At 42.3% G+C, this 24,704-nt stretch overlaps 1 protein-coding gene across 1 annotated transcript in view; it reads left to right on the forward strand.

The window, feature by feature from the left end:
* SLC7A14 (solute carrier family 7 member 14) overlaps positions 1-24,704 on the forward strand; it is a 155,373-nt gene that overhangs the window by 57,843 nt on the left and 72,826 nt on the right. The window contains exon 3 of the mRNA XM_025377915.1: positions 23,098-23,334. Within this exon, the coding sequence (XP_025233700.1) occupies positions 23,098-23,334 (237 nt within the window). The remainder of the gene's footprint in view (positions 1-23,097; positions 23,335-24,704) is intronic.

Genomic DNA, 24,704 nt, shown 5'->3' on the forward strand with positions numbered 1-24,704 from the left:
AATGGACAACTTGAGAAAGGAAAACCTCCTGCTTCTTGATGATTGCATTGCAAAAGCATGAGGCTTTTCTGGGTTTTAGGGTGGCAGATCATGTGGGCCAACCCATGTACTGACAGTGAATGTCTTGGTCTCTTCAAATATTTCAGGAGAAGTAGGAATTCTAACTTACATTGGGAATTCTGTGTACCAATGAGTGCCATCATAAGAAAAGCACTACATTAATGTCATACATGTAGAATAGTCTTCACATAAAACACAGACTACAAACATGAAACCAGAAAGTGTGCCGGTTTGTATTTAACGTCTCTTTAATTTGATAAGGAAAATAAGCTGAGTTTATTAACCTCCTGTCTTCTCTTTCCTGTTGGTTTTACCATTTATCCCCTTCTCTCCTGAAGTCATCCTCTCACAAGCGTGAATATCCTAATAGTTGAGGTTTCTTCAGAATTGAGGGGTTTTCTCTCCTATCGATGAAAGTAAATTATTCACATGGATGAATTTTGGAAATACTTGCAATTCTATTACTATGAAAGCAATTACCTCCAAACTTTTTTGACGGAGAAATTGACTCACCATGAGTTTCTAGATCTAAACGTGTTATCATGTGGAACAGAATGTTGATAGTAGGACAAAAGGCAGCCATATACTCAGAGGTTTCCACGGAAGGCACAGGGCCGATGCATCAGATTAATGAAGACTACACAGTTTTCAATAGATCTCATCCTATTTTGACCCAGTCTCCCAGACCACAGTGATTTTTGTGAATGAATTACCTGTGTCTTATTCTTCACAGGATATATTACATCTGTAAATCAGAGCCTGCCCCTTACCCCATCACAGTGCTCATGGGCAGTATATAATCTAGACTTTTCCACTGCTCACATGGAGAGCCTGAGATTGGCCCAGCCTGTGTTATGCTGGAGCCAGCTCACACCAGCTGCCAAGAGTACTGATTGTGCATACCTCTTTCCAACTTTACATTCAATGATGTCATGTTGTTAACTTGGAATCAGCTATGAAGGGACTATGTGTTTGTTGTTGTTACCATAGTTCAGAGAGTCAGTTGTTAAACCTTTACCAGCACATCACGAGCCTACCTCCATTAAAGACCCTGGTCCTGCCCAGTAACTGAGGCCTTCACCACAGCACCAAGCACAAGAAGAAAAAACCCTACCTCTCCTTAAAACAGGATTCCCCCTCTCCGCCTATTGCCCCATCCATAACACTTCTCTATACTGTGTGACTGACTTATCTAGCCACTGAGGCCATTTGGAATCCTCCCAGAGCCCCTAGCCAGGCCAGGACCAAAACATTATAACTTACGCCAATGTTAGCATATTTATAGCAGGTTTCTTCAAGCAGGCCTCTCACTCTTGTGACTGTTGGTCACTAAACTAAAGGAAGTGCCGCTCCAAGTGTCTTCTTTCCACTTTCACATCATCATCACATATTGCCTCGCCTTTGGCAAAACTTCCCACTGCTTCTCCATACCACAGTAATCAAACTCCCCTATGTCTTCATCCTTTTTAATACATGGTCCTTTTCTCCTGGTCTTAATTAAAACCTGGCTCACCTGAGGGTGAGTCCAGTCTCCACAATTGTGCATTTATCTCCAGCAATAATCACTGCTTAGTTGCAAGAATGAAGTAAAGAGAAAGTTGGGATTAACTTAGATTTAACTTTTTCCAAGCAGAGGGAGAAAAAAGTAATGGGGTTAAGGGTATTTTCAAAGGAAGAGTAAACTGTGCTGAATCACATAATCTAGGCTGGCTAAGAAGGGAAGTGAAAACACAAGAGTGATGGCGACTTATGAAAAGTGGTATAATCGGTAGAAATTGGAATTGTCAATGAGGTCAAGATATCATTGCCATTAAAATACTGGGAAAGTGAGATAGAAAGCTAGGAAGTGATGGAAATGATAAAGGTGGGATGTTTGAAATAAAGATTTCAGAAGTAGTACAGCAATCAATAACATTCAGTTTAGACTTGAAACCTGGTTCAGCCACTGACTAGCTATGAGACCTTGAGCAAGCTCCATAATTTCTCTGAACTTCAGTTTCTCCACTTTAAAAATAACAATACCTACTTCATAGGATTGTTGTCAAGACTAAAGGAGATGCATATTAATTACCTGGTATGTTGCCGAGCACATAGCACTAAATAAGTGCTTATTATTATTTTGTGCCAAACCCTAAATTAGGTGCTTTCCAGAGAGCATGACCCTTAAAACTCTTTATCTCTTTAAAGATTATTATCTCCAATTTCACATACGTGGAAAATGTGCAAACCGAAGTTTAAACGAGAGAACCCGCATTCAAATCTGTTGATAGATAGGTTGAGAGATAATGCCAACAACTCTCAACCCTGGCTATGGGTTTAAATCACTTGGCAACTTTGTTTTCTGTATTAATGAAAAATGGATTTTGGAGTTCAGTTTTATTGAATTATAATTACATATCATAAAATGCATCCTTTTTTATATACACTTCTATGAGCTCTGATAAACACATATAATCATGTAAGCTTCACCACAATCAAGATGCAGAAGAGCTCCATCACCCCCAAAATAATTTCTCCATGCTGCCTCTTTGTAGTTAAGCCCTCCTCCCACCCCCAGCCCCTGGCAACCACTGATTTGTTTTCAGTCCCTATCGGTTTGCCTTTTCCAGAACATTATGTAAATAGAATCATTCAGTATATAACCTTTTAAGTTTGCTTTCTTTCACTTAGTAAGATGCATTTGAAATTCATTCATGTTGTTGTGTGTATCAGAATGTTGTTCCATTTTCTTCCCATTGTATGGCTATACCACCATTTGTTTATCCTTTTACCAGTTGGAGGACAACTGGGTTGTTTCCAGTCTGTGGCCAATATAAATAAACTCACTGCAAATATTTACATATAGGTTTTTATATAAACATAAGTTGTGGTTTCTCAAGTAAATACTTAGGAGTGAAGTTGTTAGTTTGTATGGTAAGTGAATGCTCAACTATAGAATAAACAGCTAAGCTTTTTTCCAAAGTAGCTGTATTATTTTTGACTCGCACAGGAATATGTGAAAGTTCCAGTTCCTTGTCAGCACTCAGAATTGTCAAGTGTTGTTTTTTGTCATTGTTTTGTTTGTTTTTGTTTGTTTGTTTGCCATTTTAAAAGACATATAGCAATATTTCAATGTGGTTTTAATTTGCATTACTCTAATTACTAATGATGTTGGACATCTTTCTATGGGTTTGTCACCCATGTGCTCTCCTTGGTAAAGTGTCTATTTAAATCTTTTGCCCTTTTTTTTTTTTTTTTGAGATGGAGTCTCGCTCTGTCATCCAGGCTGGAGTGCAGTGGCGCAATCTCGGCTCACTGCAAGCTCCGCCTCCCGAGTTCAAGCGATTCTTCTCCCTCAGCCTCCTGAGTAGCTGAGACTACAGACACACACCACCACACCTGGCTAATTTTTGTATTTTTAGTAGAGATGGTGTTTCACCATATTGATTAGGCTGGTCCCGAACTCCTGACCTCGTGATCTGCCCACCTCAGCCTCCCAAAGTGCTGGGCTTACAGGCATGACCCACCACACCCAACTCTTTTGTCCTTTTTTAATTGGGTTTTTTATTTTCTTATTATTAACTTTTAAGCATTCTTTATATATTCTGGAGACAAGTCCTATATTAGGTATGCATTTTGTCAAATACTTTCTCCAGTTTGTGACTTGTCTTTCAATTTCTGTTTATTTCTTTTTAAAACTACTGATGCCCAGGCACCACCTCTAGCGTTTCTAATTCAATTGGCCTAGGCATTGGAATTTTTTAAAGTTCCCCAGGGAATTCTAATTCTAATTACTTTTGCACCAACATAATGGAAACTATTTGGACCACACAATCTTAAGAGAGTTTTTGGCCTTGTGGCACCATTCCCCATGCTATGCAAACCAGCTTATAACATGAAACAAATCTGACTCAGAGAGCAATCTATTTTCTTTATAATTTGTCAAGCTGGGAAGTTATAGCAACTTGCCAAGCTCCTCCCACTAGTCCCACCCCAACGTTATGATTGCCCACTGCCCTGTCACAGGTGGAAGAAAACTTATCAGAGGAAGCAGCTTGTGCTTTGTCCAAAAGGTCTTATCTACTCTTCAATAGCTCAGTAGACCACAACCAGAGCCCATAGCCATGCCAACCCTAAAAACCCTTTTGTATATTTCACATTGTATAAACTAGATAGAGGAAATAGGTTTTTTTCTTCGTGGTTCCCACCTACAGCCTTTTGGAGAGACTGAAGGGTGGAGGCAGGATGGTTTACAGTGGTTCTCTAATGTAGTTGGCTATAGATGAAACACAGCAAAGCCATCGTGCCAGTGACATCCGGTCATTTAAAGCCCCAAGAGACTCTTATGAGTAGTGGGAAGACAGGCAGATTTAACTTTTTTGGTAAATTTATGTCCAGTTCTCTTTTAACATTATTAAAATTGTTCCTCAAACAGAATACAGGTGTGAATCACTCCTAAGCTCCTACACTTTCTATAGTAACCCTTCAAGCCCATTTCTCAAACATTATTGGTAAGGATTCAACAACAGTATGCATACACAGCATCAGTCCTTTCCCTGGAACACAGTACTTATAATTTTTGTCATCTACTCATAAGAAATATTTGGCAAAAATCTAATAAGATAAGGTTCAGTAAAAATGTACTGGGTTCCTACCATGTATCAGTCCTGGGGCAGTACCAAGAATAGGCAAGAAATTGCCTCTTATCTATTTCCAAAGGATCCATTGCTATTGGGTCCCATTGCTTATTGATGGTGATGAATGCCAAACCTGATAAGTGACTATGGCAATAATGGTTGTAACAATGTAATAGTCGTAGTGGCAACTACCACTTATTGAGTACCTACTTTGTACCAAAAGAGTTCTAAGTGCTTAACACATTATTTTACTTAACCTTCACAACAACCATATATGACAAACAGTGTTCCACTTACTGCATATTCCAGATGAGAAAACAGAGGATTCTGAAAGGTTTGGTAATTTGCTTAAGGCTCCTGCTTAAGAGGTGACAGCATGAGGAATGGAGTGAAAACAGTCTGACTCCAGAGCTTACTTCATCATTCTGCTGCCCTGCTACTGTATTAACAGATTACATTACATTCAATTGCAGACAGCAGAACACCAAAATAAGGGAGAATTTCATTTCTGTCCTGTGTACAAGAAGCCTGGAGAGAGGCAGCTGTTGTGGCCTCTCAGACATGGGGACACAGGCCCCTTTATTTTTCTGCTGTGCCAGTCAGACATTTGGCTTCCATTGCAAGGTAACTCAAGACTCAAGATGACTGACGAAGCTCCAGTCAGTATGTCTGAGTTCCAGAAGGCAGGAAGAAAAATGGAAAGTTGGGGCAGGTGATTCCTTACCTTTCTGTCCCCTTTTTTGTTGTTGTTTGCTTGTTTTGAGACAGAGTCTCGCTCCGCCACCCAGGCTGGAGTGCAGTGGCACAATCTCGGCTCACTGCAACCTCCGCCTCCTGAATTCAAGTGAGTCTCCTGCCTCAGCCTCACGAGTAGCTAGGATTACAGGCACCCACCACCATGCCTGGCTAATTTTTGTATTTTTAGTAGAGACGGAGTTTCGCCACGTTGGCCAGGCTTGTCTCAAACTCCTGACTTCAGGTGATCTGCCCTCCTTTGCCTCCCTAAGTGTTGGGATTACAGGTGTGAGCCACCACACCCGGCCCCTTTCTGTCCTCTTTTTAAGAATCTTTCTTATAGGTCCTTCTGCATTTCTCCCACTGACATTGGCCTAAACTTAGACATCTGGCCACAGCAGTGAGGCTGAGAAGTATAGTCTTCTAACTGGGTATTTTGCCAACTCCAGAATTACAGAATTCTGTTGATAGGAAGGAAAGGAAAAACTGGCTGCCACTGCCACATCTCTAATGGATGCAAAATCCTGAAGCCTTCCAGTTTGCTGAGGTCAATTTTTTCTGCAATCTTTAAATCAAATAGGTTCTGATTCCCAATTTACAATGCGAAAATCTAAGGTCCCCCTCAGTAAATGTAGGGAGTTGTGAAGCTGACCTTCCTCTTCACTCTTCTGGCTCTAAGTCTCTGCTTCTACAGAGTCTCTGTTTCCACTTTGCATTTTACCTCCTTACCTGCTGTCCCCTTTCTTTATCATCATTATCAAACTCATCTGAGCAAAGCGTCAGTAATGCAGGATTGTGTGTGCCATAGACTTTATGGAAAGTTTGGACCAGAGATGGGAGATATAGTACAGTCAATCCTAGCAAACAGCAAGCTCACACTTGAATATAGGACACTCCAATTCTCTTTGCCTTTAGGGAATATCCACCAACCCTCTCTTCTTCTTGGCACCAGCTTTTGGCCCTATGGATGGGCGGCCTTTCTCCCATAACCTCACCTTCTACTCTGCTCATTTTCAAGCCCTAAAACTCCGTCCATATCCTACCAAGCAGTTATTTCTTCATCACCCTCCAAGTTCATCCTGGTCATTCTCCAAAGAATATCTTTCCCAACCAAAATAATTTATTGAGGTAATTCACTAAACAAAGAAGGTTCTCAAAGGAGGGATTTGGGGGCCACGCTGGGAAGGTTAGGTATCATCCTCTAGGCATTGAGAAGTTCAGTGACATGACCAGATATGTACTTTAGTAATACAGTGGAAAGAGAATGGAGGTAGGGAAGCTGTTATGCACATATTCCATGAAACATACAGGAGATATGAAGCCCTAGTCCCTGAAAGGCCAAAAGGAAGCTTAGGATGAAGAGAATTTGGGCATGAGTAGATAAAGGACAAGGAGGGAGAGCAAGAAAGGCTCTTTCTAGCCAAGAAAAGACATATAATAGAGAAACTATTGAAACAATGTCATTAAAAATAGATTTTGCAACGCAGTTCTGGTGCCAGAAAGTGAAAGTAGAAACAGAAAACCCTAGCAAAGAAGACCACCACAGAACACCACAAGGGGTCTAGAACTCATCTTTGCGTGTAGCACACTGTGGAAGGTGCTTTCATGCAGCACCTCCTTCCCATCCTCACCAACCCTGTGGAGGGAGGGATGACTGTTCTGCTCTACAGACGAGGAGCCAGAGTCAGAGGTTAAAGGAGCTTCCTGAAAGTCCCACTGCTATTCAGTGCTGTGCCAGAACTCAAATCTACGACTGTAGCATTCCAAAGCTCATGCTCTGCCATTTCAGCAAGCTATCTCTGAGATCTTTGAAGCCAGAAAATCTTTCTCATTAGATGTGAATTAATTGTGATCAATTCCCATTGATTTTGTCTCAAAGGCAATGAAGGGTCATCACACTGAGCAGTAATTTTCTTGGCACCCTTAGTTTATGATTTGGCATTAGGGTTTATAATCTGTGTTTCCTGCCATCCTCATTTGATCTTTGGCACCTCGCGATCCATCATCAGGCAAGCTCATGGTAATGGAATCCCTGGGGAGGAGGTAAGAGAGCGGAGCCCTGTTGAGCAGATGTCTCTCCACAGGTTCCCAACCTCCTCCCGGGTGGGTTCTTGCAAAGCTCAAACGTAGGCTCCCCATCCCAGTATTCATCTTGGGTTTGAGTTTCATGATCAAAGAAAGATTTCTAAAGACTCAGTCTATATAGATAGTCTGACAAGTTCCCCTGTTTTATCTTTCAGAACAATAAACGATTTTCCCTCCTGAAATTGAAGACAGCCTTGAGAGGTGAAATAGGAGGGTTGGTCCTTTGCAACTCCTCCATGATCTAGGATTAGTCATTCATTCCACAACTTGCATTTGTTTGTTCCCCGAAACACCTCTGGAAACTGCTGTTAACAACACCAGGGAGTGGAAGAGGCAGGATATTGTGAGGACGGGAAGGAAATGCAAAGATGAACAAATGCATGCCAGTCCTCAAATCTCTGAAAGACTAGCTCTCTCAAATGTCCAAATACACAGCCATAGGTCAAAATCATAATAATGATGCAGCCACTCCTGACGCTTATAAAGTCTCTAAGATATAATTTAGCAAGCACATGATAAATGTTAGTTCATGTTATTATTACTATCAGTTTTATTGTTATTAGGCAAATACTGTGCACCAGGCACTGTGCATACATTGTCTCATTTAATTCTCTCAATCTTCCTATCACGTGGATATTATGGTCCCAATTTTGTGACTCATCATAAAACTAAACCAGAGCAGTTTTGCTGTGCCTCACACTAGCTGAAAAAATTTGCATCATCCCAACAAACCCTACAAAATAAATGCCATTATTATATTCATTTTGCAGATGACAAAACTGAGGCTCAGAGAGGTTAGGTGACTTGTCCAGAGCTACAAGGTGGTCAGTAGCAAAGGCTGGGTCTAAATATGATTCAGCCTGATTCCAGAGACCATGACCCCCATGCTGTTCCATACAGACACAAACTTCCAAATTTATTATTTATTTATTTATTTATTTATTTTTGAGATAGGATTTCACTCTGTCCTCCAAGCTGTAGTGCAGTGGCATGATCATGGCTCACTGCCGCCTCAGACTCCTGGGCTCGAGCAATCCTCCCACCTCAGCCTCCTCAGTAGCTGAGACTATAGGTGTGCATCATCACACCCAACTAATTTTCTTTCTTCTTCTTCTTCTTCTTTTTTTTTTTTTTTTGTAGAGACAGGTGTCGCTATGTTACCTAGACTGGTCTCAAACTCCTGGCCTCAAGCTACCTTCCTGTCTCAGCCTCCCAAAGTGCTGGGATTACAGGTGTGAGCCACCATGCCTGGCCCACCCCTAAATTTAAAAACTCACCAAAGAGAACCAAATGAATCAAGGAACCCTCACTTTTATTGGGGCTTCAAAAGACCCTGTACCTTACCCTATTGATTAGCAGAGCACTTTTGTAGATCAAAACTTCTCTAAATCAGGTCATGAAGATAATTTGTAAGCTCAGCATCTTTCTGTCACCTGTCAGCAGTGAGGAGAAAGGTGTTGTAAAGTTCATGTAGCTCTTCTATATAGGGATCAATTGACAGCCCTGTAGGAAGGATGTCAGTTACCAATTCAGAGAAGGTGAGCACATTTTAATAGAAATTTGCAAGTTTCTCAGATTGTTGATGGTGATAATGAGTTTCCTCCAGCAAAGCCAGGAAAACCTGGGCTTCTTTTACATCTTCTGCAGCACCTAGTAGTGTGGACAGTGCATGCCATGAGCACCTAGCATGGCTGTGGGAGGGACTGACCACTTTCTCTGGGCCCGGCATAGCAGGAGATGCTGCAGAACATGGGAAAGCACTCTGAGACAAAGGGCTTGATATCAATATGAAGAAACAAGACACACACATGTGAAATAATTGTGAGTGCTGCAAGAGACAATCAGGCCTGGTCAGAAGTTGGGACACCTGAGGTCTAATTCCAACTCTCATCCTCAGCAGTTCAGGGCCCTCAGGTAAGTCATTCACATGACCTGATCTCGGTTTCCTCCACTGATAAATGAAGAGTTTGAATTAGATTGCCTGTCTCATTAGTTTGCATGAAAAACGACCCAGGGAGGGGAAAGATTTGTAAAGAAGGGCCTATTGTCTCAACTCCCCTGCAACCCAACACACGTCCTAACCCCAGCTAGCATCTGGGAACCAGATGCAATTAGTCCCTGTAGCTGAACTGCCTCTGTTCAAGACCTGCTTTGCCATTTTCTCCTTGTATGACTTGGGAAATACACTTAACCCTAGAGCTTTCCAAACAGGTTGCTGAAACTTGGAGGTGTGCCAAAATATGAATCCTTCAGCTTTAGGACACCTGGAAAGTGCTATAGGCCCCAGGCTAGTGAGCAGCCTCACCCTTTTATACATTACCTCCTTTCCATATCCATACAAATATATATGTAGATTGAGACAGAGTCTCACTCTGTCACCCAGGATGGAGCACAATGGCATAATCTCAGCTCACAGCAGCCTCTGCCTCCGGGGTTCCAGCGATTCTCCTGCCTCAGCCTCCTGGGTAGCTGGGATTAGAGGCATACACTACCATGCAGGAATAATTTTTGTATTTTTAGTAGAGATGGGGTTTCGCTGTGTTGGCCAGGCTGGTCTAGAACTCTTACCTCAGGTAATCCGCCCGCCTCGGCCTCCCAAAGTGCTGGGATTACAGGCATGAGCCACCGTGCCTAGCCCAAATATTATCTTCAAGGTGGGTTATGTGATGTGGAAAAGGTTGAGAAGTCCTGATAACCTGTTGAGATCTTGGACTCATCATCTGCAAACGGAAATTTTGTTAGTTTCTGCATCGTAACCATCTTGTGAAGATTAAGATTTTGTATGTAAAGTGCTTAATATGCCCATGCACATAGTAAATGCTCAGTAATGTTTGTATTATTATTATCACCACTACCAAGACTACTGGCCAGTTTCCAACCTGACAAGGCTAGGTTCTTAATGCAAATGAGTAGTCCTGGTGCCAGTGCTGAAGGTCCTCAGTCCGCCCCTCGCAAAAAGACTGGTAGACTTGCCTCCTACTCACTTTCCTCCAGATGAACCCTGTGCAAAGACTATGATTTTGACTCTGAAAGCATATGTCCAAGAAGAATTCTCTTCCTTTAAAGGAACAGCCTCCTTTAACAAGGCTATGCCTTAAAACACATTAATAGGTCGTGCCTCAAAACAAGTAAATAAATGTGTATAATAATTACAAACAGTGACAAGTGCTATAAAGGAAAATAAGCAAGGTATCATGACAAAGTACTTTTTCTGAAGAAGTGATACTTAAGCAACTTCAACTTGGTGCACTGAAATAGACGCTAGAGATGCAGAGATAAGTAAGGCATGGTACCTGCCAAAGGCCACAGAAAACACCTGAGACAGGAATGTTGATGAAAACTTATGAAGAGGAGTTATGCCAAACACCAGCCCTTGCCCTCAGAGGTTTGCACAGGTAGACTTTCTGAGTGGAGTCTAACTGGCCAATCACAGCAGCTCAGGAGCTTTGCATGTGCCAGGCCATCTACTTTGAACACTCTGGCCCACTCCTCACGTTGCTAGTTCACAGAGGCTGCAGACAAGGAGCCACAGCCACCCCAAGGAATCAAAGAGCTCTTGACACTTGCCCTGGCAAGGAGGTGAGATCACCAAAGCAAAGGGTGCAAGGAGAGGAAAGAACTGAAGGGAGAACTTTGTTAAATGACTACACACAGATGGAGATGGATAAATAAGAAGCAATGATGAAAAAAGAAAAGAAGTGGGCAGAAGAAAGCGAGTGAAACCAAAGGAAGAACAGATTCTTACACAAGGGAACAGAGAGGGAATAAGTGTTTGCATCACAAGCTGCAGGGACACTGATAAAAGGCCATTCTGTTGACAGCTTGTGGGTTAGCAATGGCAATTTCTGGGGTGTAATGAAGGCAAACACCACAGTGCAAAGGGTAGCATTAGCATGGAGAAGAGCAAACAGCAAGCAAGAGAATGGATCCTTTATTTAACAACCCAAGGAATCCATTTGTCCTGGACACAACCTGTGCCTGTGCCTTTTTAAGAGTCATGAGTACGTATGTGAAAAACAATTATTTGCTAATATGCATCACAAACATTTTATATACTATTCCTCATCACTGGTCACTCTCATAGATCTGGCCATAAGTCCCTCACAAAGTAATTGAAAACATATATATAATGTATACATTTACATATATATGCATATACACATATTTGCACAAATATATCTGTAGATCTTATTAACTCTTCAGACATTTCCTACTTGGAATAAATTCAACAATAGCCCTTGGCTATATTAATTTCTCTTGAGAGTTTGTTTATAAATGCCCTAGATTATCACTTCTTAGACTTTTAAAGAAAAATAAGCAGTATAATGAGTTTCTCTTACATGTGAAGCATAGCTACAAACACCTGCTCCTTTGAAAACATTTCTAAGATTATTTTAATTAGGAGAGTGCTTATGTGGCATAATACTATAAGCTCAGCCGAGGGCACTTGCTATTTTCCTTGGTGGGAAAGCCTCTTTCAAGAAGCCCCCCAGTGTATCCAAGGGAGTCACTATTCCATTCACTGGAGTTCTCTTGTTGAAAATTTAGCTCAAAACTCTCCATTGCTGTTGCATTCAGTAGGAGCTACTTAGCCATAAACAATCCATCAGGACCATGTAGGTGAGGCTCTTTGGAAGAACAGTAACTGCCACCTTTATCAGTTGTGCACAGAAGACACTGCGGCCGCAGTTTACCCAGCGCACGCCAACCTTCCATCCTCATGGATCAGCAGCAGGGGGCAACACTCACGCCATAAAATGCAAATTGTACACATGTGCCCTATAGAAGGCTGAATTCGCCTAGAGTTCTGAGGGGTGGGGGAGTAGAAAAGGGGAGAGGAGAAGGAAGGAGGTGAAAGTGATAGAAATTTGTTTCACAGGATGGGGAAGAACCAGAAGTAGGCACTGTAACCACATCCACCTCACCAAAAGATTCCCTCCCACAAGCCTCCTAAATCCGGAGTCTCTGGCCCCGTTCTTCCCCTCCCTGTGCGTTGGCATCCCTGTCATGAAGGGTCTGTCATGGCTTTGGGACAGCCCCCCACAGAGCAGGTGCAGGCCCTTCAAAGATTTGCTGTGTCTCCCCTTCCCTGGTCATCTTCTGAGAATTTGTCCCCTCCCCGTGGAACCCCCATTCGCCTGCTCCTCATCTGGGCTGGGGAAGCCATGCAAGGGCGCAGGTGGGTCCTCTCGGCACTCACCTTGAACCCAGCTCATTGTATTCTCAGGGCAGGGGGTATGGCTGACCCCCCACAGAATCTTCTGAGATCTGTCATCTCTGTTGGTGCCACTTTCACCTGCTTTAGAAATGAGACACTGCCTACTCCCTGAGAGTGATGAGTTGAGAAATATGCAGGTGGGAGAGAATTGCTGGTTGTCACTTCAACTCCAAGTCTCCTTTCCTTTTCTGCACAAAGCCTTTTTAGTCCACTTATAAGAGTCCTCTGGATGAGAGGCAGTAGGTCTCACAAAGAGAAGTTGAGTGAGAAAATGGGAAACTTCTCTTCACCCTCACAATTTCTAACTGCAGTCGTGGAACAGAACAAGAAGTTTCTAGATTAAAGATTTCAAACCTAGGAAGAAATTTCTCCACGTTCTGTTTTATAAGTGCATTGAGCACACCTAGGGCTTGGTCTAGAATCTAGATGATTTCTAATTTTCCTACCAACTCTGAGACTCTAAAACCATCAGCCAACAATGCTTGCTTCCAACCTGTTTTATCCCACTCTGAGGCAAAGTCTCCTGTATAAATACTCCACAGACTACTGCTAAGTAAAGCTCTCTGGGATTCCTCTTCCTCGTCAATGAATAATAGCCCTAAGCTCCCACTGAAGGAGTACCTACCATATGTCAGGAACTATAACACATGTCCTTTGATGACCCATAGCAACCTGCATAGTAGGTATCACCATCACCATTTTCCAGGTAGGGAAACAGGGTCAATGAAATTGGCTGACCGGCTCCAGACCACAGATAGCAATAATTTTATTTGTCCTTTTTTTTTTTTTTTTTTTTTTTTGAGATGGAGTTTCGCTCTTGTTGCCCAGGCTGGAGTGCAATGGCACGATCTTGGCTCACCGCAACCTCCACCTCCCAGGTTCAAGCGATTCTCCTGCCTCAGCCTCCCAAGTAGCTGGGATTACAGACATGTACCACCACACCTGGTTAATTTTGTATTTTTGTTGGAGATGGGGTTTCTCCATGTTGGTCAGGCTGGTCTGGAACTCCCAACCTCAGGTGACCCGCTTGCCTCTGCCTCCCAAAGACCTGGGATTACAAGCGTGAGCCACTGCACCCAGCCTATTTGTCCTTACTTAGTATGCCCAGGCACTGGGCAAAGTGATCTGTGTGCAACATCTTACTTCATTGTCATAACCGCTCTCTGGGTCTCTCTCCAGAGGCTGTGTGAATTCTATGACACCTCACTCCCTCTCCTAAAGGAGAGGAGGGGCTGCTGATGCTGGCCTTAGCATTCTCTCCCAGGTTGTCTAAGCATCAAATGTGAAACCAAGTACAATGAGTCTAGCATAGGTAGATGCCAAGAAAACACGTGCCTTCGCCTTTCCCTTTTGTAGTGACTTCTTCCTTCCAAGGTGGCCTTTGATGATAACCTGAAGCCACCCACATAAAAATGTTAGGAGCAGAGAAAAGGACAGTTCCAGCCTACTTGCCACTTCGACAATGAAGAAGGACCAATCTGGGCCAGAAGACGGGCTTGGGGCACAGATAACCCTGTGGATTGTTTAGTTGAAAGTAACCACATGAGCATCATCATCACCATCATCATCAATTACCATCATCATTATCATTTGATAAAGCAATCAAGTAAAACAATGTACATTGATGATGATTATTAACAACAGCATGACCAGATAATACTTGAATTCCTCATATTATACAGACTGTACCTTCAATAGCCTCCAAAATATTTTCATAGAGGGAGATCTAGAGAAGAGAGTAAACAGATAGGTTGGTTACATCCTTTTCTTTCTTTTTTTTTTTTTTTGAGACACAGTCTTGCTCTGTCGCTGAGGCTGGAGTGCAGTGGCATGATCTTGGCTCACTGCAACCTCCTCCTCCTGGGTTCAAGCGATTCTCCTGTCTCAGCCTCCAGAGTAGCTGGGATTACAGGTGCCCACCAAATGCCCAGCTAGTTTTTGTATTTTTAGTAGAGACGGGATTTTGCCATGTTGGGCAGGCTGCTCTCAAACTCCTGACCTCAGGTGATCCGCCCACCTTGGCCTCCTAAAGTGCGGGGATTATAGGCATGCACCACCACACTGGGCTTATTTTTGTATTTTTAGTAGAGATAGGGTTTTGCCATGTTGGTCAGGCTGGTCTCAAACTCCCGACCTCAGGTGATCTGCCCGCCTCGGCCTCCCAAAGTGCTTGGATTATAGGCGTGACCCACCGCGCCCAGCCGGTTGGTTACATTTAATCAACAAATTGTTAAACTTCCTTGACCTGTTTGGGGGGCTGACTTCTCTGACTCTAAGGACAACTTATTTCCTACCTGTTTATATGTTGATATATTGGTGCTGTGGTTTGGAGGACTTGGGAGTTCTCTATTCCCTACCCAACTTTAATTGGAGCCCTGTCAGGTTCAATAACTGATGGTGTCATACACCCCTGATTAATGATGCTGCCTGTCCCCTAAACACAGGTGGTTACTGTCCACATGGGGCCTGCTTGGGCAGAGAAATCATAAGTCTCTTCTTAGACACAAAGAAACATAGGCATTCCCAGACAAATTACTTTTCCTCCAGACACATTCATAAAAATTGCCTGGGCTTCCCTGACAGGTGATGGAGTGACCGAGGCTGCTCAAGTAGAAGAGACAGTAGCAGTGAGGCTGAAGGGACAGAGCACCTGACCAGTCACTCCCTGAAAAAGAAACCCACAGTTTTCTTGGCTAACCAAGGACATCAGTGCAGGTTCACTGGGTCCAGCCGCACCATGACAGGGCCTGGATAGATGTTTCTCCTAACCCAGCAACCTGCTTCTCAAGACAGCAATAATGGGGACACTGCATTACCCACCATATGGAACTCGGTGTCATGGAGAAAATAAACGTCTCTGAGAGAATTCACACTTCATTTCTCTCTGAGGTCCTGTGATTCCTCTTCATACCCTACTCCCCATCTACATTTAGGCAGGACTAGCAACCGTAGCTACATATATGGCATGTCTTAGCCCTGCTGTGGCTTTATAAAAGGAAAAGGGATGTTTTAAGAAAAGTGAGAAAATGAGAAGAAAATAAGTAACAACTCAGCAAAATGCTATATTTGGTGAGGACTTCCTTAAAGACATGTTTGGGCCTAAGTAGTGAATTTCACAAATGTGGGCCAACGGCTGATTCCGTCCTGTGTCTGGCAGATGGCAGATAGCTGGCACTTGGGAAGAACTGACTTCATGGATGAGAAATCACTGACCTTGTCCATTTCCTAGATCAGCCTACCCCAACCTTCCTGCCTACCCAGTGTGAAGTATAAGACACAGTATGTGCAAAACCTAATAGGGCCTGGTATCAGTGACCTATGGTCCACTCAAGGCAGCCTGACCGAATCTCTGAGCAACACTCCAGTTGTTGCTGATCCCAGAGGCCTGAATGAAACTGTAAAGTTGGCAAACTGTTTTCTTGGACACCTGCCTCCACTCCCTCTCATAATTTCTGATAGCCTCTTTCCCTTTGGACAGTCCTTCTGGCTGGTTGGTTTTCTGGTCTGTTTCCTCCATGATACTATAAGGCCCACAAAAAAGAGACTATAATCTTCCTGTTCACCTTTGAATCCTTAAAAGCTGGCATAGATGCATAGAGATGATACCTTACCAGTGCATGGGATAAATGGATAAGTGAATTAGAAAGCTCCTAAGGCTGGGTATCAGGAGACCTCAGTTCTAGCCCAAACTCTGCCATTAATGGAATACACAGCTTCAGATCTGGGGCTCAAATGCATCATCTATAATATAAAAAAACAACTCTGATGAGCAACTGACACCCCTTCTCATTCCCATGCTCAATACAGCCCTGGGGGTCCACAGAGGAGGGTCAGGGGCTTTGGGCAGGTATGGGATGAAGGAGACCTTGAGCAGACCAACCTCCATTCTCCCACCCCTTCAAAAGGAACCACCTGCTTTCACCTATTTATGTATTGGGCTCTCAAATAAGACTGTGTGTGAAAAAAAGTTCTACAACTAAGAAAGAGCTTTAAACTATACAAGAAGATGAACAAGTACAGTCCTTTTCAGCTAGTCCTCCCGTCTATCAAAAAGGTCCCACCCCCTCAATCACTCGATCTCAGTCCACCTCTGCAGGTTCATCTTCCACAATCTCCAAAGTAGCCTGCATGTGTCAGCCCAGCTACACCTTTCGTCTGCTTGAAACCACCCTTTCCTCTATTTTTTTCGACTGGCAAAGCCCAGCTCACCCTCCAAGAAGTAGCTTAAAAGGCTCCCTCCCCTAGTCTCCCTGCTTCCATAGCAACCAAAGAACCCTGCTCCCTAAGAAGCACGCTCACCGCACTGGGCTCCAAGAACACCTCATAAATGCTCGATAGTATGAAATGCTGGCTGCGTGGAATCAGCTGTTTGTTTATTAAACTCTTTCCTGACTGAAATATAGATGCCTCAAGATCAGGAAATCTGTCTCACCGTTTGTGTCTCTGTCATTCATTACAGTGCCTCATTTCGTAGACACTTAATGTGTGTGGAATGAAGGAAGGAAATTAGAAAGTCAAAAGTTATTTGGGAAACTCTTAAATTAACGGATAAGTATGTTAGGGAATAGTCAAAGTAAGATAAGCTACGTATTAATGGGAAAATCTGTCTATCTGAGTAGAGTAATTGGCATTCAAGTGTGAATAGCCCCTAGATTTAATCCTTCCAGGTGAAAATACACTTATTTAAAAGTACTTATTTATCTAATGGCTTTCTTTGCTGGAATGCGGAGAGAAATTCATGTCTTAAGTGGAGAAGCCTTTCTCGACTTATGATCAGGCAAGATAATCATTGAATTCATCATATTATAGAAACTGTACCTCCAATAACTTCCCCCTTAAGTGGAAAAACTTCTCCACTTAAAAATAGATTTCCCTCCTTTTGCCTACTCCCAGCTGGGTCTTTCTCCTTTACTCTCTTAAGAAGGAGAAGCTTTGCCTCCTGGTTCTAAAAGGGTTATAGGGAATCCAGGTAGGCTGCAAGTGACTCAACAGAATTAGAGAGGGAGAAGCATGTCATGATTCTCTTTGCTGTTGGGTTGTGCTATGTTAAGCATAGTTTGGAAAGGTCAACATTGTATGTAGGTTGTCTGAAAGTACTAAACCTAAGGCTGGCTCTTCACATATATATATGATAGAACCATAGACTCTAACTTGAAAGCAAAATCACATTGAAAAGGACTATATTTTTCTGAAACCCCAAATCACACATCATCTGGGATACACATAAGAGGATTAAAAGGAATATTGCAAATTGAGAATCTCCTGGTACCTTGTCCCAACCCACTTTTCAATGTGGAAGTTCTCTCCAAGTCTAACTGATTTTTAGCCTGGCAAATTATGAATTTAACCACAAATAGTTCTGGGTACAGAAATATAAAACACTAGAAATGGGACAAAATATAAATAGGAATATGTTTACAATAGATTTATATGATGGGTAACTGAAAAGGTGTCAGACTTGCAGGCTTCTTACCTCTCGTCCTGCTGAAATAAATCCTTTATATTTCTCAAAGACCTAGACTTCCTTCCCATCTCTGACTAACACTAAGGGAAAATCTCCATCATGTGGTCTGCAACATTCTGCCACTCACTGATGGCTGCCTGCACCTAAACATTGGATTTCGTATTGATTCTCTCTAGCTATATGAATAAGTACTTTTGAAATCAATATGCCTCTCCCTCTAATCACTTGGTGGATGACCACAAAATGTAAAATCACTCTGATAATAGCATAAGGAAAATATGATTAGAAAGGTAACTCAGGGGCAAAATTTTTTAATGGATTCACCAAATTAAGTCAATATTATTTATACATTAATCTTTTTCTTTTCTTTTTTTTTTTTTTTTTTTTTTTGACACAGAGTCTTGCTCTGTTGTCCCCACTGGTGTGCAATGGCACAATCTCAGTTCACTGCCACCTCCGCCTCCTGGGTTCCAGCGATTCTTCTGCCTCAGCCTCCAGAGTAGCTGGGACTACAGGCATCCGCCACCACATCTGGCTCATTTTTTTTGTAATTTTAGTAGAGATAGGGTTTCACCATGTTGACCAGGCTGGTCTCAAACTCTTGACCTCAGGTGATCCACCTGCCTCGCCCTCCCAAAGTGCTGGGATTACAGGCACGAGCCACCGCGCCCGGCAATTGATCTCTTATTTAAAACAGTGATTCTCTACCCTAGTACACCCAGATTCATTTTTGGTAATAAATACTTTGTAATGCTTCCTCTAGTATTCTGGATGAAAGCTAGAGATGGTTACCTTCCTATGCACTTAATTTTTTAAAAAATAAATACGCCCTGAGTATGAAAGATAAATCAAATGAAAGTAATTTTGAATAAAATCAATATTTATTCCAACATGTGAATGCTGGGGCATGCGTACATTAGGAGATGCGAGGAAGTCGTCAGATGTTTGCAGTCATTTGTAGAACCACTGTAAGTACAACAGCCACAAATGCAGACTCATATAGGTCTGTCATTTGATGCTCAAAAACCATGAATAACATTGTTGTTGATGATGGTCTTCCAAAATGATGATCAACTCGGTAAATTCCAAACCAAACAAATGAGAACTGTCTCTCAATTTACCCAGCTGTTGCAGTCTTGGAAAATTCAATGTCTAAAAAGCCATGCAAAAAAAAATGTTTTGTATGTATATGTAAAATGGAGACAAATTCAAGACAAAAATTATAAACAGGTTTGTACTTAAATGAATGTCCACTGGGGCCATCAGCAGTCATGTATGATACAAGACAGAGCTTCATTCTGTGAGTCAGTCACATTGCAGAATGACGAACAGCCCAGACCCCTGTCCACTTAATGCCACAAGTGCCCACACTCATCATGAGAACCATAGACACTCCCACATATTTCCAAAATTCCCCTAGGAGTCAACACCACCTTTACTGAGAACCATTGGTTCATACAGTATTTTCTACAGGGCTTCCCTCACTAAATAGATGATTAAGAGTTGACTTTAGCTGTAAAACCAAAGAGCGATGCACCAGAAGGGATCCTAAACCATATCTAATTGGCCGCCTCATTTCATCCATAGGAGGGTAACTGGCCCCTCAATACTCAGTAACCTAGGACCCTAGATAATCTAGGATAAAAACCAAGGTTTCCCCGGGCATGGTGGCTCATGCTGTAATCCCAGTACTCTGGAAGGCTGAGACAGGCGGATAACTTGAGGTCAGGAGTTCAAGACCAGCCTGGCCAACATGGAGAAACCCCATCTCTACTAAAAATACAAAAATTAGCCAGACATAGTGGTGCATGCCTGTAGTCCCAGCTACTTGGGAGGCTGAGGCAGGAGAATGGCCTGAACCCAACAGGTGGAGGTTGCAGTGATCCAAGATCACACCACTACACTCCAGCCTGGGCAACAGAGTGAAACTCCATCTCAAAAAAAAAAAAAAAAGGTTTCCGTTTCCATGCTTTTAATTTCTTAGTGAAATTAGAAAGATACTCTTGAATGTGTTTCTCTTACATACCAGATATTTTAAAATAGTTGAATGAACGAGAACATTTTTCTCAGGATATATGAGGCTGTAAACATTCAGTTCTCACCAGTGAACTTCAAAGGCAGGCTAGATGCTCTCTAGTGCCCACTCTAAGTCTGAATTTCTCCATACAAACAAAGCAAAAAGATTTTTAAATACTATAAGATCTTTTACAATGTGTCCAAACAATGATTTCTTGGAGCAGAAATTGTCTTGTATGGTTAGTGCCTGGTTGATTTTCCCACTGTTCTCCCCAAACTATAGTCATCAGGACCCCAGCAGGACCTTGGGAAATGACTAAGTTTCCAAATGCTCCTTATACCATGCACAGCCAGGGCCTCTTTCTCTGATTCAGACAGCAATGGACTGGTCCGTTCACAAGACCGAAGGAAGACTTGGCTATTTGCTAATTACCCTTGGCAAATGTATTCTGGTGGCAAAATGGGTATTTTTAAATTTAATTTGTCGATCTAATGTTATGGAGAGAATGTTTGATTGCACAAACTCCACAATATTGGCTCTCCAAATTAAATTTGCAATCAACTCAATGCCTACTTCAAAAGCATCATCTGGAAAAGATTTTACTTATAAATCTTGTATAATATCAGGTGGTAAAGTTGGGTGATGAGAATAAGCTCATAGAATGCAGGAATTATTGGATAATGCTGTGGCTTCAATACCAAAGCAGAGAAGTGAGTTGCCTCTTCACTTCCTTCCTCACACAGCACTAAAAGAGCAACCTAATCCATACGTGCAAAGTCAACTCCCGAGAACCCTGAAAACACACGGCATTCAAGAAAATATCATCAGGTTCTTATATTTGATGCATGCACACTCTATACTTTCCCCATGGAAGAGTTCTTCAGGCCTTTCTTCAAAGACCATTTCCTCTTAATTTTAGACTCACTCTAACAATTTAAATATCAGGCGTTGGAAGTAGCAATTTAGAAAAGAGGTGGTCTGACTGCTCCAGATAAGCACTGGGACAGCAACAAGAAGTAACAACTGACAGTCTGATATCAAGGAAGGAGATGGAAAGCTATATTTACAAAGCAAGGGGAGGAGGGCTGACATAGGAACTCAAAATAAATAACAGCCTGGACTGTTTATATGTAGAGACAAACAGCTTCACTATCCCTGAGAGCATCTCCATAACACCGAACAATACTGTAGCTGATGTAAAAGAAAAGCTAAGTTGTGCTCAATAGATTTTGCAGCAAAATATTACAAAATTCAGTATAACAGATAGAATCCTAGAGTGTCAGAGTTAGGAGATCCTTAAGAGAGTCTTTGGTGTAGTACTTTTATTTTAAAAACAAGGATGCTGAATCTATAGGGGTGGAGTAGAAACAGGAGCCCAGCATAACTGGTCCAGTGCTTCTTCCATGTAGACACCCTGACAACTGAAGCAATGAAGGGGAAGGAAGAGATAGTACATCGCATGGAATCATTTATTATGCCATTGCTTTTGACATCTCTGTTTTTGCTTCTTTGCATTGATTTCATCCCCTTCCAAAGGAGAAGAAACCTGCTCTCTTTATTCACAAAAGTGTGAACTATTGTTCCCTGGTTTGTGATGAGAGAACCTCAGGGTTGGCCCTTAACAAAATTGGGACTGAAGGTAAAGTTGACTTTGAGTTCCCTCCTACATCCTCCTACATCCCACCCCTGGTATGTTTCCTCCAAGCTGTCCTATGTCTGTCCTCCAACTCGTTGCCCTACTCACTGGCCCACACCCAGAATTCCTAGCACAAAATAGGAAATTCTCCCAACTCCCAGAAGTTTGATATGTTCTCAATCTCTTTCTAATTTATTCTCTAATTACATCAAAGAATGAAGCAATATTCCAGTGCATTTCAGATACAAGTTGGCACATGCATTACCTGGGGAGCTGGATAAAATGCAGCATCCTGATTCCTATCTCCTGAAATTAGGATTCAATAGATGATTCTGGTGGAAGTGGGCCCTGAACCCACTTGGTAAAACACGTGGCTCTGCTTACCTGGCCAGCCTCGTCTCCTCCTAATACCTTGGTGCACACTCCCCTCCACTCAAATACTTCATACTGTCTCTCTCTGCCACGTCTTTGCCTCATGTTCCACCTTATTCATCCAATTAATCCCTACATATGCCTCAAAACCCTCTAAGTACATGTCTCACATCTCTCCTGTCATTGTTATACATTTTTAGATTGTCAAGCTTACACAGCCTACAATGGGCACTGATGGCCTCTCTCCCCTTAAGGGCAGGGGCATATGCCATTTGTCTTTTTTATACCCAGTGCTTCACACCCTGCCATGCACATGGTAGGACTCTAGAAGTGTTTGTTAAATTACCTTTTGTGCACGTGCTAAATTTCCTTGTTAATAATTAGCAATTTATTTATATTTGCATCTTTTATCTACCCCCTAGATATAGTACGCCGTTTTCACAGATTGCTCAAAGTATCACTGTCAAATGAGGAGCACTTTCTATAATATGTAAAAACCAAAAGAGAAGAAGTTTGTGCATAATATCACCCTGGTGCCATCAAGTGTGGGGGTCGTAATGAGTTGGGCCCATCCCATGTTCACACCGGATATCTGACACCTAAGGAACATGACAGAGACACACACAAGTGGAATATTTTCTAAATAAAGAACGGTTTACAACAGTTCAGTAGAATTAGTTCTTATTGCCTTGCTAGTCATTCAAGTTCGCATTTTTCAGAAGTGAGGTTGGAAGAGGTAAGAGTTGGCTTTGAGTCGATTCACATACATAAAACTTTGTGTGTTTGTTCTGAGATCCTAGAGAGTCTCAGTATGTTCTCTACCCAAGATGGTTAGCCACAGGATGTCAGCTTTTCTCCTGAAGTCCACCATCTGTGTATGTCTGTCCCTTGCAGGCGTCTGCTATGCAGAGTTTGGAGTTCGAGTCCCCAAGACCACAGGATCTGCCTACACCTACAGCTATGTCACTGTTGGGGAATTTGTAGCATTTTTCATTGGCTGGAACCTGATCCTGGAGTACCTGATTGGCACTGCGGCCGGAGCCAGTGCTCTGAGCAGCATGTTTGACTCACTGGCCAACCACACCATCAGCCGCTGGATGGCGGACAGCGTGGGAACCCTCAATGGCCTGGGTGAGACTGCCACATCCTCCTACCCTCAACATGCAAACTTACCAAGCCCCATAAATGAGTTCTCCTTTCAGAAAGCAATTTGGCAAAATGTATCAAAAGCCTTAAGTATATCTCTTTTCTTTCTTTCTTTTTTTTTTTTTTTTTTTTGGCAAAGTAATCCTTTCTCTATGAATCTATCTATCCTTAAAAAATAATTCTAATGTCCATGGAAGCATTATACAAAAAGATGCTCATCACATCCTTATTTACAATAACAAAAAGTTAGAGACAGCCTAAATATTCTACAGTGGGCAAATGACTAAGTAAATTGCAGACAAATACTATGTAGCTAGCAATTAAAAGGATGATTAGGGAAACTTGTAATAACATGGATTATGTTTTAATGTAATATCATATGTCAAAGGTTACAAACCATACATGTGCATGTCAATAGCTATTTAAAAATAAAACCGATGCAGAAAAAAAAAGAACTGTCAGCAATTTCTCCAGTGGTTTCATCAGATTTTTTTTCCAAATTTCAATGAAAAAAAATTAATGAGTAAAAAGGGTTCCAGCCTAGAAGAGGTCAGGAAGGGGTAACATAATAGTGAATGCTAAACCATCAGAAGCTCGTGTAACAAATACCATGAGACCTCAGGCTCCATCCATCATTTGCCATCCACTCTCTTTTTTATTATTATTATTATTTTTGCAACAGAGTCTTGCTCTGTTGCCCAGGCTGGAGTGCAATGGCATGATCTTGGCTCACTGCAACCTCCATCTCCCTGGTTCAAGCAATTCTCCTGCCTCAGCCTCCTAAGTAGCTGGGATTACTACTCAGCCACCACGCTCAGCTAATTTTTGTATTTTTAGTAGAGACGGGGTTTCACCATGTTGGCCAGGCTGGTCTCGAACTCCTGACCTTGTGATCCACCCACCTTGGCCTCCCAAAGTGCTAGAATTACAGGCCTGAGCCACTGCACCCAGCCACTCTCCATCTTGATGCCTGATAAACTCAAATTCGAGGAAAGCTGAACAATAGCTGAGAAAGCTCTGGAATCTTGCCTCAGAACTTCCAAGGAATGATCCTGTGGCTGTGTCAAGTCATCTGACTTCGATGTTCCTATCTCAAAAGAACTGACAAAAATGCTGAGCACCCAAGTACCATGACAAGATAAAAATATAAAGAACAAACCTGTTCAGTGTACTGATTGTATAGAATTTTAGGTCTAAAAGAGTCCTCCAAAATCAGGTCATTCATGTCCATCGCTTTACAAATGAGGTCCAGAGAGATAAGTCAACTTGCCCAAGGCCACACATCTGGCTATGGACAAAAGTACAGCTGAAATTCAAGACCCCTGACAGCTGAGTCAGTGCCTTTTCCACTCTAT

The sequence above is a fragment of the Theropithecus gelada genome, chromosome 2 (assembly GCF_003255815.1).
Source record: "Theropithecus gelada isolate Dixy chromosome 2, Tgel_1.0, whole genome shotgun sequence".
NCBI lineage: Eukaryota > Metazoa > Chordata > Mammalia > Primates > Cercopithecidae > Theropithecus > Theropithecus gelada.